Raw genomic sequence first — 18,827 nt, 5'->3', positions numbered from 1 at the left:
GAAGTCTGTAGATCGGTATCCAGAGATTAGGAGAGCTGGAGCAGCGCTGCAGGATCAGCGCTGGGCGTACCAAGATGGCCGCCGAGATCTGTGAGAGCGCTTCTCAGAAAACGAGAAGCACTAGAAAAGATGGGCGGCGGTAATTGCCGGTGGGCGTGGCCAAGGACTCCGGCCTGTATGAAGGGGAAAAGCCGGGGACTAAATTTGAAAAACTTGCGGTTGCGGCGTCGCAACCGCTATTAGTGTCATCCTGAGGCGCGCTCCTTCATAAAAAAAATGCGCGCTGTGGACCACCCACGGACCCGGGCTTTAGCCCTGTTAGAGGTGCGGACCTTCCATACCCCGGGGACCAGGACCCCCCAGCGCCTCGGCCCCCGCAGTGTACTCACAGTAGATGCAGTGGGTCGGTGCTCAATCCACCGTCGCCATAGTAAGGGAGGGGGTGGAGAGCTTCTGCCGCATTGCGTCATTCGCTATATCAGTGGTGATGCAGAGGGGGGCTGCACGGATGCCATACATAATATGTCTGGCTATGCACCTGGCTCCAGGAGAGGTAGATGGAGGGCTACTCCATGTGGTCGCCTGCTATGGAGGGGGGAGATCGGAACACGAAGGAACCGTCGCCCGTAAGGTGAGCTCAGGGCTGGCATCCAACGTTGCAGGAACGGATACAGGAGGAATGCTCCATGTACTTGCCTGTTGATGGTTCGGGGGAGAGCTGAACCTAGAAAGGGTCCGTCGCCCCCATTCACTCCGTTAAGGAAAAAAATTGAATAAAAATAAAAACGGTGGGGTCTGAAAGCAGACCCAAGTGCCTCCTACAGACACTAAGCAAGAACTGGTTCACTCAGAGCCAGCAGGAGGGTGTATACTGCAGGGGAGGAGCTATTCTTTATGTGTTAACTTAGTGGCCTCCTAGTGGCAGCAGCATAACACCCATGGTCGTGTGTCCCCCAATGAGGCGTAAGAGAAAAAGGTTATTCAAATTGACCAACAGGCAAAACAGCATGCGATACACCGAGAGGGTTGAATGAAGTACCGCCTGTGACACCCCTATGAGCTTATTATGTGGGTACACTGATTATGAGGATAGCTGGAGATGGGGACTGGAGTAGCTGGGCTTTCCGTTGAGCAGCCATCCCCCAATATGACAGTAGTCTGGAAAGGTCTAAAAACTGATATCTGGGAGGAGTAGAAAAAGACTGTAAGGGGCAGAGAGGACCCCTCAAAAAGGCAAAACCCCTCAAAACCCAAAAATGCAGGAATCCGCATAGTCCTGAATTACCGTATTTTCCGGCGTATAAGACGACTGGGCGTATAAGACGACCCCCCAACTTTTCCAGTTAAAATGTAAAATCTCCTTAAAAGTCGGGGGTCTTCTTATAAACCGTGTCGTCTTATAGGACCGGTAACTAATGTGCCTTTTGGGGGGGGGGGGGAGTGGGCCTGATGATGACGAGGGGGCGTCTCACAGGAAAGTGAGTATCCCCCATTACCTCATTGTATCGCTGCAGCGTGGGGTCTCTGCTGGGAGCGGCGGCTGCTGCTCCTCATTGTGCAGCGTGGGTGCTGTGCTGTGGCGGCTCCTCTTCTTCAGTGTGGGGCCTCTGTGCAGCTGGGCGGCGGCGGCGGCGGCGGCGGCTTATCTTCAGGCAGTCGGGGCTCCTCCGGTATCTCCTTAAAGCCCGGAGGCCCTGCCGGCAACTCCATCGGTGCAATGCAGTGGCCTTCAGGAACATGGCCGCTGCTCAGATTCAGATCTCGTCCCGAGATCTCGGGAGACGAGATCTGAATCTGAGCAGCGGCCATTTTCCCGGAGACAGCTCCATTGCTGCTATGCGGTGGCCCGGCCGCTGGGGGCTGCGCATGCTCAGATTCAGATCTCTGAATCTGAGCAGCGGCCATGTTCCCGGAGGCCACTGCATTGCACCGATGGAGTTGCCGGCAGGGCCTCCGGGCTTTAAGGAGATACCGGAGGAGCCCCGACTGCCTGAAGATAAGCCGCCGCCGCCGCCCAGCAGCATTGAGGCCCCACACTGAAGAAGAGGAGCCGCCGCCCCACGCACAGCACAGCAGCCGCCGCCGCTCCCAGCAGAGACCCCACGCTGCAATGATACAATGAGGTAATGGGGGATACTCACTTTCCTGTGAGACGCCCCCTCGTCGTCATCAGGCCCACTCCCCCCCCACCCACCATATACACCCGGCAATGCGATACCCGGCGTATAAGACGACCCCCGACTTTTAAGATGATTTTCAGGGGTTAAAAAGTCGTCTTATACGCCGGAAAATACGGTATAGAAGGACTTTCTTAACGTGGAGTTTGTAAGGGTTTAAAGAGGCCAAGCAGAAGCTGAGACCCTAAAAATTGATGTCAACAGCAGCAGCCAAAAATGCTAGAGAGTGAGTTTGTAGCCAAGGGGATATAAAAAGAGGTGCGAGACCCCAAAGTAGCCTATAGCCATGGTACTGTGTCTCCCAATATTAACAAGAAAGTCACATTTTAAACTTTGTATTTCAACTTACCATAAGGATATGGATGAGATGTCCAGTGTACGAGTCCCAAACTTTTAAAGTCATATTATTAACGGCTGTGATCACACATGTGTCATGACGATCCCAAGCAACCATAGTCACTTTCAGCTTTGTGATCTTGTCTTCTACACCTTGAGTACTGTCCCAGAAGAGGTAATGTGAAAAGAGGTTATTCAATTTAATAGTAACAGGTGTGAAACTTCACAAATACATTTTAGCATTACTGCTCGTTTTAACTTACCTAGATGGACGAGTCGCCATGTCTAGTAAAATGCTTCTCCACTCCCTTTTCTTAAATTGCCAGATACGAGCAGTCCCATCGCGACTTCCACTTACAAATCTATATAAGGAGATATATGAAAGGGGTAATTAGGAACTGCTCAATTTTACATGGGCGATGAGTGGTGCAGATGATGTGGTATCCCCCACCTGTACGACCCCTGCAGATTATGCATAAGTCCCTGCAGGTATGTGGCGATTCGATATCAGAACTGCTCAACCCAAATACAGAATTGACAGGAGACAAACTGCCCATTAAGTGGGAAGGCGAACTACTAAACTACACCTTAAGTACTGCATTGGAGGCCCCATTTATGGACTGCTATAAATTTGATTGCAAGAATAGTGTTAATCTTTAACCCCTTTCTGCCATCGGACGGAATAGTACGTCCGATGGCAAAACCTCCACTTTGATGTGGACTCGGGCGGTGAGCCAGCATCAAAGCCGGGACATGTCAGCTGTTTTGAACAGCTGACATGTGCCCGCAATAGGCGTGGGTGGAATCGGTATTAACTAGTTAAATGCCGCTGTCAAACTGACAGCGGCATTTAACAAGCGCTTCCAGCCATTGGGACGGAAATGAGCGCACTGGTGACCCCTGTCACACGATTGGGGGTCAACGGTGTGTCGGGATGACTACCGAAGGTTGTTGATGTCTGACTGCCATGAGCGCCACCCGGTGGTCGGTGCTCATAGCAATGCAGTAATTCAGTTACATAGAGGTGATCTGAGCATCGCTTCTATGTAGCAGAGCCGATCAAGTTGTGGCAGCTTCTAGCCTATTGAAGCATGCCAAAAGTAAGAAATTAAGGAAAAAAAAAAAAAAAAAAAGTTAAAATCACCCCCCCCCTTTCGCCCCATTCAAAATATTAAAAAAAAATTAATAAATTTAAAAAAACTACACATTTGGTATCGCCACGCTCAGAGGCGCCTGATCAATAAAAAAACAAAAAAGAATTAATATGATCGCTAAAAGGCGTAGCGATTTAAAAAAAAAAAAAAAGGAAAAACGCCAGAATTACGTTTTTTCGGGGGTTGCCGCAACATTGCATTAAAATGCAATAATGGGCGATCAAAAGAACATATCTACACAAATGTGGTATTATTAAAAACGTCAGCATGGCACACAAAAAAAATAAGCCTTTACCCAACCCCAGATCACGAAAAATGGAGACGCTACGGGTATCGGAAAATGGCGCAATTTTTTGTAAGCAAAGTTTGGATTTTTTTCTTCACCACTTAGATAAAAAAGAACCTATACATGTGTGGTGTCTATGAACTCATAATGACCTGGAGAATCATAATGGCAGGTCAGTTTTAGCATTTAGTTAACCTAGCAAAAAAGCAAAAAAAAAAACAAAAAACCCAAGTGTGAGATTGCACTTTTTTTTTTGCTATTTCACCGCACTTGGATTTTTTTTCCTGTTTTCCAGTACACGACATGATAAAACCAATGGCGTTGTTCAAACGTACAACTCGTCCCGCAAAAAATAAGTCTTCACATGGCCATATTGACGGAAAAATAAAGAAGTTATGGCTATGGGAAGGAGGGGAGCGAAAAACGAAAATGCAAAACCGAAAAAAGCTCCGAGGCGTTAAGTGAAAGCAATGGAGCCCTAGTAAATCATGAGCATGGTACCGATATTTTCGGCACTGTGTTATGGATTGGATTGTAAATAAGTTATAATTTAAATGTGAACATAACCTACTGTAGACTGTATTCTTCGCAAATCACTCCTGATTAATAACTGATACTGCAATTCCTAATTACTGCAATTCCTAATTACAGAATGCAGGACATCAAATATTTCTGCTATGATACAGCAATTAACATTTACATTTCATATCCTACAAGCTTGCTGAATGGTGCCTCTTCTCTATTACTTACCGACTACTGTTGTTTGAAAACTGAATGCTGTCCACTTTATCCTAGACAAAAAAAAAATGGGAAAAAAATAGTAGATATTTAAATAGATTTACTTAAATGGAAACGGTTTTAAGTCCCTTTAATAATAATAATAATTTTATTTATATAGCGCCAACATATTCCGCAGCACTTTACAACTTATAGAGGGGACTTGTACAGACAATAGACATTACTGCATAACAGAAATCACAGTTCAAAACAGATACCAGGAGGAATGAGGGCCCTGCTCGCAAGCTTACAAACTATGAGGAAAAGGGGAGACACGAGAGGTGGATGGTAACAATTGCTTTAGTTATTTGGACCAGCCATAGTGTAAGGCTCGGGTGTTCATGTAAAGCTGCATGAACCAGTTAACAGCCTAAGTATGTAGCAGTACAGACACAGAGGCTATTGACTGCATAAAGTGTATGAGAACATGATGCGAGGAACCGGATTATGTTTTTTTTTTTTTTTTTTTTTTTTATTAGGCCACACAGGGATAGTTAGGTTAATGCGTTGAGGCGGTAGGCCAGTCTGAACAAATGCGTTTTTAGGGCACGCTTAAAACTGGTGGGATTGGGGATTAATCGTATTAACCTGGGTAGTGCATTCCAAAGAATCGGCGCAGCACGTGTAAAGTCTTGGAGACGGGAATGGGAGGTTCTGATTATTGAGGATGCTAACCTGAGGCCCTTTACCTATTAAAGCAATTGACCAAATCAAAATTTCAGCAATTTTCGATTCCCCCAACAAAAAGCACAAAATAGTTTCAAAGGACTATCTGCTATCTTGTTGGACGCTTATAAAATAAAAAAAAATATAAAAAAAAAACAGGCAACTTTGAAATTCGTGCATGAAAATGAAGGTATCCAGCTCAGGAAATAAAATGTCTTTATTTGGCCAAATTTAAAAAGTAAGCTGCTTGACAAACCAGTGCATACTGGAGGAAGGAATGTCTTGAATAACAGTTATTCAAGACATTCCTTCCTCCAGTATGCACTGGTTTGTCAAGCAGCTTACTTTTTAAATTTGTCCAAATAAAGACTTTTGATTTTATTTCCTGAGCAGGATACCTTCATTTTCATAAACAAGTACCTGGCGTCAAGCAGAGACATTTCCGTGCTCGGATCAAATTTCTCATGGGCTGTGAGAATACCATCACAAGGGTGAGCTGTATCATTTTCTTTTTTCTGTTTAACTTTGCAATTCACTTGTTATGAATCAATTCTTTATGTTCGCAAAATAGGGATTTTTGTGTACTCACTGAAAAATCCTTTTCTCGGAGCCATTCATTAGAGGACACAGCTCCCACCCTGTTTTTAGCTTATGCTTGTTTCATAATCTGACATGCTATACTCTCATATATAATGTGACATGCTATACACTCATAGTTATTGATCTCCTACTGCTTTTGCACCGAACTGGTTAGCTGAGAGCCAGCAAGAGGGTGTATATTGCAGGGGAGGAGCTAACTTTCTTTGTATCACTTACTGTCAGCCTCCTAGTGGCAGTAGCATACACCCATGGTCTGTGTCCCCCCAATGAATGGCTTGGGAAAAGGATTTTACGGTGAGTACACAAAAATTCCTATATTCTCCTTCGCCTCATTGGGGGACACAGACCATGGGACATCCCAAAGCAGTCCCTGGGTGGGGAGAACATAAGATCAGGCCCTGTGTAACCGCTACTTACAAGTGCGCCACCGCAGAGTCCGCCTGCCGAGACTCACATCTGTGGAAGTGTGGGAATTATAGAGCTTCAAGAATGCATGCGTACTGGACGAATTTGCAAGCTTGCAGGCGTGCTTTGCCGACACCTGGTGCCTAGAACCCTCGATAGACAGGGAGATAGGCTGACATCTAACACGGAAGGACTCCTGGATGGTAAAACGAATTCACCAGGCTAACATGGCCGATGAAATGGCTAAACCCTTCCTGTAAACGTTAGGAAGCCTTCCTCTTACCGTCAGGAAGCCCAAATAAAGCGTCCAACCTTCGGAAGGATGCCATCCTTGAAACGTACCTACTCAGAGCACTCACTTTGTCCAGAATATGGGGAACTCATTCCATTTTGTGGACTGGTGCCGAAAGAGATGAGGGAAAGACGATGCCCTCATAACAGTGGTAATACAATACCACCTTGGTAACAAGGGACGGGGATGGCATGAGGACAACCTTGTCTTGAAGGTAAAGGGAAAAAAGTCTGAAAGAACAGAGCAGCTAGCTCCGTAGACTCGTCAGGATGAGGATATCGCAGAGAAAAAAGGGCGACCTTCCCTGATAGTAAAGTCTGTCTGGATCAAAAGGAGTCTACTGTAAGACTCCCAGGACCATTAAGGTCCCAATGATCTAACGTTATGCGATAGGGAAGAACTACGTGTGAAAACTCCCTGCGAGAAAGTCCCTACTTGCAGTTTTTTTGCAATAAGGCGGAAAGATACTAGCTCCGCAAACAAAAAACTGACGTGGTCAGTGCATATCTCCGAGGATCACTAGGGCCCTTTCTGCTTTCAAAAGGCTTTCGGAAGTAGTGGAAGGGGAGTTATGGAAACTGGTACCATGGAAGAACCAAAGCATGCAATGCGATGGCTCTTGGATCTCGAGGCCGAACCACGAACTCTAGTACATTGGCGTTCAGTCTGGATGCCATCCGATCTACAACTGGAGAGCTCCAGTGAAGGCAGATCTGATGGAAGACTTCTGGGTGAAGTTCCCACTCACTTGAGGGGGAACCCTGACGGCTGAATATGTTTGCCGCCCAGAGTTCTACTCCTGGGATATGTACTGCCGAGATCACCGAATGATAGATCTCGGCCCATCAGAGAATGTGAGGTACCTCTGCCATGGCGCCTGACCGTGAGTAACTGCTGATGATGCTGATGATTGACGTATGGCACAGCCGTGGCATTATCCACTTGAATTCACATGGGGTGACCCGCCAGAAGGCAGTGGACCTGCTGTAGGACTACCGTTCGGATCTCCAAAGCAATGATCGGGAGAAGACTGGCATTGGTAGTTACTAATAACCATTGAACCGGGAGAAAGGCCCTGAATGAAGAAGGAGCTCAGAGACTACCGTCTCAAAGTCTGTTTGACTTGCTGAAAACAAGGGGAGCAAAGGAAACTGCTTCCATTGTCGTCACCATTTTTCCACAGAACCCTCCAAGCAAATCGAATGAAATGAGGGGGATGAGTGATCAAGTGCACGAGCTCCCTGTTGAAGGGCCATGACCTTGTCTCGAGGGAGAATTACCACCCTTCTGGAAGTGTGCAGGATCATCCTCAAAAAGGATATCTGCTGGGCTGGAAATGAGGAGAACTTGTCTAAGTTTAGCTGCCAGCCCAGGTGAGAGGGTATAGCAAGTAATATAGACGACTCAGCGTAGTCCTGGAAGAGCGGCTAGACAGTCGACCAAACAGAGCAGGACAAACACGCCTCTAGGGTGCAAGAGGAACATGACAGCCTCCATGACCCTTGTGAACACTCTGGGTGCGGTAGCAAGGCTGAAGGACAAGGTCGTGACTTGAAAATGCTGTTCGCGAATGGAAAAGCGAAGGAATTATTGATGAGGGGAAAAATAATAATCTGAGGGTAAGCATCCCGAATGTCGATGGATGCCAGAAACTCCACCTTTTTCTGTTGAAGTAGTGGCTGAGCGGATGAACTCCATCTGAAGGAGGACCTTGTCAAAGGTTGTTAGAAATTTGAGGTCCAGGATTGGTCTTACTTTTCGTTCCCCTTTTTGGAACCAAGATCCCTTAGATCTAGACCAGAGGTGTCAAACTGCATTCCTCGGGGGCCGCCAACAGGTCATGTTTTCAGGATTTCCTTGTATTGCACAGGTGATAATTTAATCACCTGCACAGAATGATTCCAGCACCTTGTGGAATGCTAAGGAAATCCTGAAAACATGACCCGTTGGCGGCCCTCGAGGAATGCAGTTTGACACCTCTGATCTAGACTGTCCTGGACAACCCTTCCACTGCTGGTTGGGTCTGTAGGAAACATACGATCCTTTGTTAGTTTCCCGCTCAAAAGATTTGATTAGCCAGTTGTACTGTCTTCGGGAAAAGGTTACTGGTGTGAATCAAAGTAGTTAAGGTCTCAAACCAGGAGACCATTGTTCTAGCAATCCATGCGGCCGCTAGGGAGGGTAGAGCGCTGAACAAGAAGCCGCAAGACGGAACTAACCAGATTTGCTATCTGACAGTCCGTGGTATTTTTAAATGATGATACATCGGGCAGGGATACTGGTAGGTATACCACAGGAGATTCTACCTGGTTAATCTGCCAAGTGGCAGAATGCGCGGCTGCATCCAGCAGGTCATCGTCTCTTGCCATCGCTGCTCTTTTTTGACTGCAGAATTAAAAATTAGGAACCCTCGATCCACCATCCTCTTAACAGGGAAGTGGAGAGGGATCGTCCGCCTTCTTGCATTATCTGCTTAATAGTGGTGATGCAGAGGGGGGTGCTCGGACGCCAAAAAGGGTGCCTCTGTACATCCACAGAGTTCAGGTCTCCGGGTGGACAGGACAGGTTGTCTGGCGTTAGGCCTGGATGCAGAAGAGGATACATGGAGGCGACACTCCGTGTGCTCGTCTGTTGATGGTGTGGGGAGATCGGTGCCCTTTAAAGGACCCGTCGCCCTTAAAAATCAGATAAGGCATGGCATCCCACGTAGAGGCTTCTGTCCAGTGAATCGCTTATCCGGACTGAATGGCAAATGCTCTATGAGGGAGTTTAGTCTCCTTATGAGGGACACTGCGTAGTATAGAGCAGAACCAGAGTCCTCGTCAACGTACAGAGATGATATAAATAGGCGATTTCATCCGTTTCTGAAGCTCTGGCAAGTCCAGATCCAAGGCAATATCCGATCCATATTCAGAGTCTTGTTCTCAGCAAATCATTGGGGAGACAGATCAGGAAATGAAAACTTCCGTTTTCTAGATGCTTGTACATTTCTAGACGCCTGTACGTTTCTAGAATACTTGCGGCCCCTGCTAGCCGATTGCTCCCATGTAGGAGAGGGACTATGTATATCGGTCCTGCGAGCACTCCGAGCCACAGAGGGATCACGGAGGTATTCAATCTCTTGGTCACAGAAACCATGGATTGCGGTCAGTGACGAAGTCCACTGAGGGAACTAGGTACTCTGGGATAAACTGGGATCAGCGGTGAAGGGCTCCTGAGCTCATTTAGGGTGACCAGCTTCGGATTGGTCATGTGCCTTTTAGACCAGGGAATACTGGTCATGTGCCTTTTAGACCAGGGAATACTGGTCAAGTGCCTTTAAAACCAGGGAATACTGGTCAAGTGCCTTTAAAACCAGGGAATACTGGTCATGTGCCTTTAAGACCAGGGAATACTGGTCATGTGCCTTTAAGACGAGGGAATACTGGTCATGTACCTTTAAGACCAGAGAATACTGGTCATGTTGCAGAGTCGTTGTGCCCCTTTAATGCAAAGTCGTCGCCCCTGTGTGAGCCAGCCGGGTGGACCAAGATGGCCACCGGGAGTTGCAGACGTGAAAATCTCGCAGAGAGCGAGTAGCGGCAATTGGGGGGGGGGCGGAGCCACAGTCACGATGTGGGTGGAGCCTCGAGACTTCCATGAATAGGCCCAAGCCAGGGCCTAAATCTCTGCAGCTGGCGGGAGCGATACCAGAGGTAGAAGTGAGGGGCGTTGTAGTGACCGAGAAAACTTGGCGCTCCTGTGTCAGGTGAGAAGCGCCAGAAAAGCGGCCATAGTGCGGGCGCAGCTTCTGGGGTGGGGCCTACACATCGGCCGAAGCGGGGGGCTACATTTTTGCAGCCGGCCGGAGCGTTATCTCAGGGAGGTGGTCCACAGGGAAGCTGAGGCTGCCTGTCAGCATGTGAATATCCCACTGAAGAGGCCCACCGCTGACTGGATCCACTCACCATAGGTGCGCGTCCCGGCATGGAGCCGCCGCGATGACCGGGTTTCAGCGTACTGTTCAGAGTACTGTTCTGCTGCAGGTCAGGTATTGCAGCGTGGACGGTGCAGGGATAAAGGGGTAAACCTCAATCCACCACCCCTTTGTTAGGGAGGTGGAGAGGAACCGTCCGCCTCCTTGTACCATCCGCTTTTACAGTGGTGGGACAGTGGGGGCCTCTCGGATGCCAAAGAGAGGGGCCTCTGTACATCCACGGAGTTCAGCCCCTGGGTGGACAGGGCCAGTTGTCCGGCATTAGGCCTGGCTTGGGAAGAGGATACGTGGAGGCGACACGCCATGTGCTCGTCTGTTGATGGTGCGGGGAGATCGGTGCCCTTGAAGGGGCCCGTCGCCCCTAAGAATCAGTCCAGGTGTGGCACGTCGCAGGAGAGGGTACGGAGAGGCGACACTCTCCATGCTCGCCTGTTGATGGTTCGGGGAGATCGGAACCTTGAAAGGATCAGTCGCCCCATTCGTCCGTGGAAAAAATAAAATCAAAAATGGAAAAGGTAAAAATAAAATAAGAAAGTTTTGGGTCTGAATAGCAGACCAGTCGGTGTGCCTCCTACGGACACTAAGCAAGAACTGGTTAGCTGAGAGCCAGCAGGAAGGTGTATACCGCAGGGGAGGAGATCACTTTCTTTGTATCACTTAGTGTCAGCCTCCTAGTGGCAGCAGCATACACCCACGGTCTGTGTCCCCTAATGAGGCGATGGAGAAAGTCATTTTGTATTTGATTGCTTGGCTTGCTGCCTATGGAACTGGCCCCCACTGCAGTGCATCAGCAATGGCCGAACATAAATTTTTAAGGTGTACAGGACATATTTCAACATATTCACAATAGGTCATCACCCCAATCCTACAGCTGCTGATTGACAGATGTTATGTCATAATTCTATGCACAGTAATAGGGAGAAATCTGTCAATTAGCGGCTAGTGGGTGAAGGGAATCTGCACATCATGAATACATCAAACTCCTTGTTACAGACATGCAAGTGGGTAAAAACTACATTAAACACTGAAATCAGTATGTCTAACCAGTTGAAGATTTTTATTTTTTTTTTAACTAAGAGATAGATATATATATATATATAGATATATATATATAGAGATATATATATATATATATATATATATATATATATATATATATATATATATATATATATATATATATATATATAAATAAATCTGTGTAAATGTGCATGTAGTGTAGAGTGTAAACATACTCCTCTACCACCACCTTCTCCCTCATCTAGCACTGTTCTGCTCTACTGCTGCTTTTCAGACTTTCCAGCTCACTATGCGGGAGCCGGAAGCCTCCTTCACAGTGATGGCATTATGGGGCCTCGTTCGGACGCTCCATAGGCCTATACTGTAGAAGGGACTTCAGGGCCAGGCATCGCACAGGGTGACCCAGGGAGTCTGAAGTACGGTGACGTCCCCGAGAAGAGGAGCAGAATGGCACTGTATTCCAGAGAAGGCAGCAACACATGCACAGATTTAGTGAAAATAAATCTTCATGGGAAAGCTTCTTTAATGGAATGGGCTGTACACTATTGGCTCCTTCAAATTGTGAGATTTTGCTGTTGCGTAATGTAGAAATAATACAAGTGTGAACATAACTCCGCTTGTACCACTGGCAGCTGTGGAGATGGAGTATACAGCGTTCTTGGTTAATTACGCTCAGCCTCTTTGTCTCCAACTCTAAATACTCACTGCGTGAAACTCTAGTTCAGAGAGCTTTTCTGGCTGACCTGAGCCAAAGTAGTAAACCCTAATGATATGGTCCGTGCTTCCAGTTGCAAGAAACATCCCACCTAAAAGCAATACACAGAAATAAGGAAAATAAAAACAACTTAAATTTGCATGAAAATATTTATTTGAACACCGCTTAAAAGGGGTATTCACATTTTCAAGATCCTATCCCAATATGTAGTAGGTGTAAGATTAGCAAATACCTCCAATTTGAAATGTAGTATAGTTGTTCTGATTTGGCATGTCTCTTTCCTTATGTGCAGGCATTGCAGGACCTTAGGTATCCATGGTTACAACCACTGATATAGTGACAGCTAGTTGCTAGTAGTTGTAACCATAGATACCCAAGGTCCTGCACATGAGGAAAGAGACATGGTGAATCAGAAGAACAATACTACATTTCTAATTGGAGCTTTTTTGCTAATATTAGTAATAATTACACCTATTAAATATTGGGATAGGATCTTGGAGATAGGAATACCTCTTTAATTTCATGACACATAGAATAACAAAACAAAATAATGTTGCGATGCACCTAATTTTGCCATGGAAAACTGGGTAAGCCGGGTATGCATTGTCCCCTCATCCCCGTCCTGCTCTGTGTGGCTCCCCCAGTCCCCTCATTGTATGCGTGGCTCCCCCGGTCCCCTCATGGTATGTGTGGCTCCCCCTTCCTCCCCCATCATATGCGTGGCTCCCCCGTCCTCCACCTGTCATATGCGTGGCTCCCCCTTCCTCCCCCGTAATATATGTGTGGCTCCACCATCATATGCGTGGCTCTCCCGGTCTCCTCGTAGTATGCGTGGCTCCCCCGTCATACTCGCCCTCCTCGGTCCGTTGCTGCACGTCCCTGCATCTCCGTTGTCCTGGCCGGCAAGGCACCGGCAGCTCTCCTGTGCTCAGCGGTCACGTGATACCACTCATTAAGGCAATAAATATGCGCTCCACGCCTATGGGAGTGGTGTCGCATACATATTCATTACCTTATTGAGCGGCTCCTCCTGACCGCTCAACACAGGAAGAGCTGCTGACGCCAGGACAACGGAGATGCAGGGACCTTCAGCGATGGACTGAGGAGGGTGAGTATGATGTCACAGCCGCCAGCTCCTGCTGCTGCTCTGCCGCTCCCCTCCCCTGCTGACTTTACTGTGACTGACTCGTGTATAAGCCGAGGTGGGCATTTTCAGCACAAAAAAAAATGTACTGAAAATCACGGCTTATACACGAGTATATACAGTAATTGTATTCAACCTTCAATAACCTACAAGCCTTTAAGTTTACAACGAGTAAAGCCACATTTACGGATGGCCTTCCCCTATCACAAGTAATAGCTGTGGGAAAAGGGGACCCCTAATATTCCCATAGGTGCAGGTTACACTTGCTGGACTACTGTAGGGCATTTATTGCATATAATCTTGAAGTGTCTCACATGGGTGCAAAACCTGCAGCACCTTCTTAGAGAGGTGTGGCAGACTGCACAAGAGCTGGACAAGGCAAGCGTTAATAGTGCTTTGTGTGGTGGCTGTAATAAGAGGTAGTATGTTGTTGCCACTGTCAGGGAGGTGTAAGACGTTAAAAAAAAAATATTACAGCACAACGGTAAAAGTTAAAAGGAGCAATGCAGGCAAAACTTATGTATACCAAACGTGTAACCAAGGTTGTTTCTTTAAAACCTGTTAGAATAAATGTATGGCAGAAGACACCAAGGAGTCTGGAGAGACCTGTCAATCAAGCAGCTTTCTCTGGAATAACCATTAATCGCAGCATTAAATTACTCGACGGGTTCCTTTTAGTCTGACAGTGCAGCGCGCGGACCAGTAACAATTGTGCGCTCATAACATGAAAGAGTGTTCATAATCCGTAAAACCAGAAACTAGATGATTTCAGTTTACAGTGAGAAATATTAAGATATTAAACAGAAGTAATTGCAAATACAAAGATACATTAAAATAAAGCATTTTTTTTACCAGAGCTAAACGAGGAACAAATCATCTGTACTCCAGGACGAGGTCGCTCTGTGTACTTGGCAGGTCGAGGGCTAGAAGAGTAAAAAGATTTTTAAAAACTCCACAAAAAGCAGTACCTTATTATTCACTCATAGGATCACAGCTGGTTCTGTGAGGTAAAACAAATTTTTAAAGGAAACCTGTCACCAGAAAAAAAAAAAAAAAAAACGCTATTAACCTACAACATGGGGGTTCATCTGCAGGTTAATAGCGTTACGAACCTGCCCAGCGCCCGCACTTAGCCAGCAGCATTCGGGTTTCACTGAGTATACAGAGTAGCGGCTGTAACCGAGCCCTCAACACTGACAGCTGGCCCCAAAGCAGATCCTCTGTCAGTCAGAGGAGAGCAGTTTCATAGCGTTTATTCTGGTGACAGGTTCCCTTTACAATCAGGCAAATAAATATTTTTCCTTCCAGTAACCAGTAGCAGCAATCCCCTGCTGTCCTGTCTGTATACTCTCCTTTACTCCAGGAGCTGTAGTATGATCAGACCATATTCCTGCACGGTCAGACACGGCCATTACACAGTACACAGCAGGGGCACATATATAAGATTATCTCAGCACAGGAACTTTTTTTTTTTCAACACCTTCAATTGTTGAATTTCTTTTTATTCCAAGATGTTGATTAAAGTGAACTTTGTGAGAAAACCCTTTTAACCCCGAAAACCATTTTCACCTTCCTGACCAGGCCATTTTTTTTTTTTACCACTATCACTTTATAAAGGTCATAACTCCGGAACGCTTCAATGAATCCCACAGATTCTGAGACTATTTTCTCATGATATATTGTACTTCATGATAGAGGTAACATTTCTTTGATATGACTTGCGTTTATTTGTGGGGGAAAAAAATTTGAAATTTGGTAAAAAAAAAATTTTGCAATTTTAACCCTTTCACGACATGCGCCGTACATGTACTGCACATGTTGTGTCTCCCCCTTTGATATGGGCTCCAGCGGTGAGCCCACATCAAAATCGCGACATGTCAGCTGTTTTGTACAGCTGACATGTGCGCGCATTAGCGGCGGGTGAAATCGCTTTTCACCCGCCGCTATTAACCTGTTAAATGCCGCTGTCAAACGCAGACAGCGGCATTTAACCGGCGTTTCTGGCCGGGCGGCCGGAATTGACGTCATCGCCGACCCCTGTCACATGATCGGGGGTCAGCGATGTGTCAGGACAGTAACCATAGAGATCCTTGAGACCTCTATGGTTACTAATGCCGGCCTGCTGTGAGCGCCCCCCTGTGGTCGGCGCTCACAGCACACCTGCAATTCAGCTACATAGCAGCGATCTGATGATCGCTGCTATGTAGCTGAGCCAATCGAGTGGTGCCAGCTTCTAGCCTCCCATGGAGGCTATTGAAGCATGGCACAAGTAAAAAAAAAATGTTTTAAAAAATATGAAAAAAAATATAAAAAATATAAAAGTTTAAATCACCCCCCTTTCGCCCCATCCAAAATAAAACAATTAAAAAAAAAATCAAACCTACACGTATTTGGTATCGCCGCCTTCAGAATCGCCCGATCTATCAATAAAAAAAAAGCATTAACCTGATCGCTAAACAGTGTAGCGAAAAAAAAAAAATCGAAACGCCAGAATTACGTTTTTTTTTTGTTGTTTTTTTTTGGTCGCCGCGACATTGCATTAAAATGCAATAACGGGCGATCAAAAGAACGTATCTACACAAAAGTGATATTATTCAAAACTTCAGCTCGGCACGCAAAAAATAAGCCCTCACCCGACCCCAGATCACGAAAAATGGAGACGCTTCGGGTATCGGAAAATGGCACTTTTTTTTTAAAGCAAAGTTTTGAATTTATTTTCACCACTTGGATAAAAAATAACCTAGACATGTCAGGTGTCTATGAACTCGTAATGACCTAGAGAATCACAATAGCAGGTTAGTTATAGCATTTAGTGAACCTAGCAAAAAAGCCAAACAAAAAACATGTGTGGGATTGCACTTTTTTTGCAATTTCACCGCACTTGGAATTTTTTCCCCGTTTTCTAGTAAAAGACATGGTAAAACCAATGGTGTCATTCAAAATTACAACTCGTCCCGCAAAAAATAAGCCCTCACATGACCATATTGACGGAGAAATAAAAAAGCTATGGCTCTGGGAAGGAGGGAAGTGAAAAACGAAAACGCAAAAACGAAAAAGGGCCGCGACTTGAAGGGGCTAAATCTTTTTATTTTTATGCCCTTAAATCAGAGAGTCATATCGCACAAAGTAGTTAATAAATAACATTTCCCACACGTCTACTTTACATCAGCACAATTTTGGAAACATAATTTGTTTTTGTTAGGAAGTTATAAGGGTTAAAAGTTGACCAGCGAATTCTCATTTTTACAACCAAATTTGCAAAACCATATTTTATTTATTTATTTTTAGGCACACCTCACATTTGAAGTGACTTTGAGGGGCCTATATGACAGACAATACCCAAAAGTAAAACTATTCTAAAATCTGCACCCCTCAAAGTGCTCAAAACCACATTCAAGAAGTTTATTAACCCTTCAATTGCTTCACAGGAATTAATGGAATGTGGAAGGAAAACAAACATTTACTTTTCTATTAAAATAATTTTCCTTTAGACGCAATTTTTTTTTTTACTTTCATATGGGTAACAGGAGAAAATGGACCATAGAATATGTTGTGCAATTTCTGCGGAGCATGCAGATACCCCATATGTGGAGGAAAACCGCCGTTTGGGCACACGGCAGGGCTTGAAAGGGAAGGAGCACAGTTTCATTTTCTGAATGTAAAATTTGCTGGCATAATGAGAGGACATCAAGTCAGGTTTTGAGAGCCCCTGATGTGACTAAACAGTGGAAAATCCCCACAAGTGAACAGATTTTGGAAACTAGACCCCTTAAGAAACTTATCTAGATGTGCATTGAGCACCTTGAACCAACAGGTGCTTCACAGAAGTTTAACACAGAGCCAAGAAAATGAAAAAAGAAAAAAAATCTAATTGTTTCCAGAAACAAGTAGCAGTGGATGATGCCGTGTGAAAAATGCAAACTGGCATTGTAGTGACCAATACGTTGCAGTCGTCAGTACATTATGTCCAGCTCATGCTTCTGGAGACACACCTGTAAATAAGGCGGGCTCTCATCACTACAGAAATGCCAAACATGTGGGCGCTAAATGTGGTTTAGGCACACTGGAGCTCAGAAGGGAGTGGGGGGGGGGGGGGGGGGGGGGGGGCATTTGGGAGTAGAGAAATAGCTTTTTTTTTTTTTTTTTTTTGGGGGGGGGGGGCGAGAAGCCATTTAGCTTTTCCAGAGGCTTTGTGCTACCAGTAGCGTGAAGGCTTCCTGTAATGCCGTTAAAGGGAACCTGTCACCCCCAAAATCGAAGGTGAACGGAGACCAGTACAATGGGCGTCGCGGTCCGTTGCCTCCCATCTTCTTACGATGACGTCCTCTTCTTGTATTCACGCTGCGGCTCCGGCGCAGGCGTACTGTCTGCCCTGTTGAGGGCAGAGCAAAGTACTGCAGTGCGCAGGCGCTGGGCCTCTCTGACCTTTCCCGGCGCCTGCACACTGCAGTACTTTGCTCTGCCCTCAACAGGGCAGACAGTACGCCTGCGCCGCAGAGTGAATACAAGAAGAGGACGTCACTGTAAGAAGATGAGAGGCCTCGGACCGCGACACCTGTCGGACCAGACCGGACCGCCCCTGGGTGAGTATAATATAACCTCTTTTTTTCATCTTTCAGGATACATCGGGGGCTTATCTATAGCATTACAGAATGCTGTAGATAAGCCCCTGATGCTGGTGGGCTTAGCTCACCTTCGATTTTGGGGGTGACATGTTCCCTTTAACAGATGGCAGACCTGATTGAGGGCTTGTGTTTCTGTGGATTTAGTTGAAGCTTTTATTGGGAACATTTTACCTAACATTGAGGATCACATTTATCCGGTGCTCTACGCTGAGCACTTACATCGGGGTTTCCATCTAAATCTCCGAGTGACGTGACAGATGAAAGCCCCAATGGGATCAATTTCCTAAAATGAGTCAGCAAAGTTTCTGTGGACTCCGTCTGGCCCCTGTTCAGGGGTGTAATTTTCAAAAGTGCACAAAACTGGGGCAGATGGCACTTTTATGCAATCCTAAAAAGACGGACACCGCCGGATCACAGGTCAGACGGCGTCCACAGCGCCCTCCATCGGTCTTATTATAGGGAATCTTCTCTGAATCACGTATTTCAGAGATTTACACGGAAACCCCATTGAAAGCACTCAGCATAGAGCGCAGGATAAATGTGCGTCGAGTAGCGATGAGCAAATAGCATTATTGCTCGGGTCTCCCCGAGCATGCTCGGGTGATCTTCGAGTATTTGTTAGTGCTCAAAGATTTAGTTTTGTCGCCTCAGCTG

The 18,827-nt window shown here is 46.1% G+C and overlaps 1 protein-coding gene across 2 annotated transcripts in view; it reads right to left on the bottom strand.

The window, feature by feature from the left end:
- The window catches only part of PHIP (PHIP subunit of CUL4-Ring ligase complex), a 225,043-nt gene that overhangs the window by 116,091 nt on the left and 90,125 nt on the right, over positions 1-18,827 (bottom strand). For both annotated transcript variants that reach the window (XM_077289845.1, XM_077289846.1), the window contains exons 10-14: positions 14,401-14,471; positions 12,395-12,495; positions 4,704-4,744; positions 2,777-2,875; positions 2,527-2,674 (exon numbers count right to left, since the gene is read on the bottom strand). In XM_077289845.1, the coding sequence (XP_077145960.1) occupies positions 2,527-2,674; positions 2,777-2,875; positions 4,704-4,744; positions 12,395-12,495; positions 14,401-14,471 (460 nt within the window). The remainder of the gene's footprint in view (positions 1-2,526; positions 2,675-2,776; positions 2,876-4,703; positions 4,745-12,394; positions 12,496-14,400; positions 14,472-18,827) is intronic.

Source organism: Ranitomeya variabilis, chromosome 2 (genome assembly GCF_051348905.1).
Source record: "Ranitomeya variabilis isolate aRanVar5 chromosome 2, aRanVar5.hap1, whole genome shotgun sequence".
Lineage (NCBI taxonomy): Eukaryota > Metazoa > Chordata > Amphibia > Anura > Dendrobatidae > Ranitomeya > Ranitomeya variabilis.
Note: the sequence above shows the minus strand (reverse complement) of the source record. Positions and strands in the feature narration are given on the sequence as shown.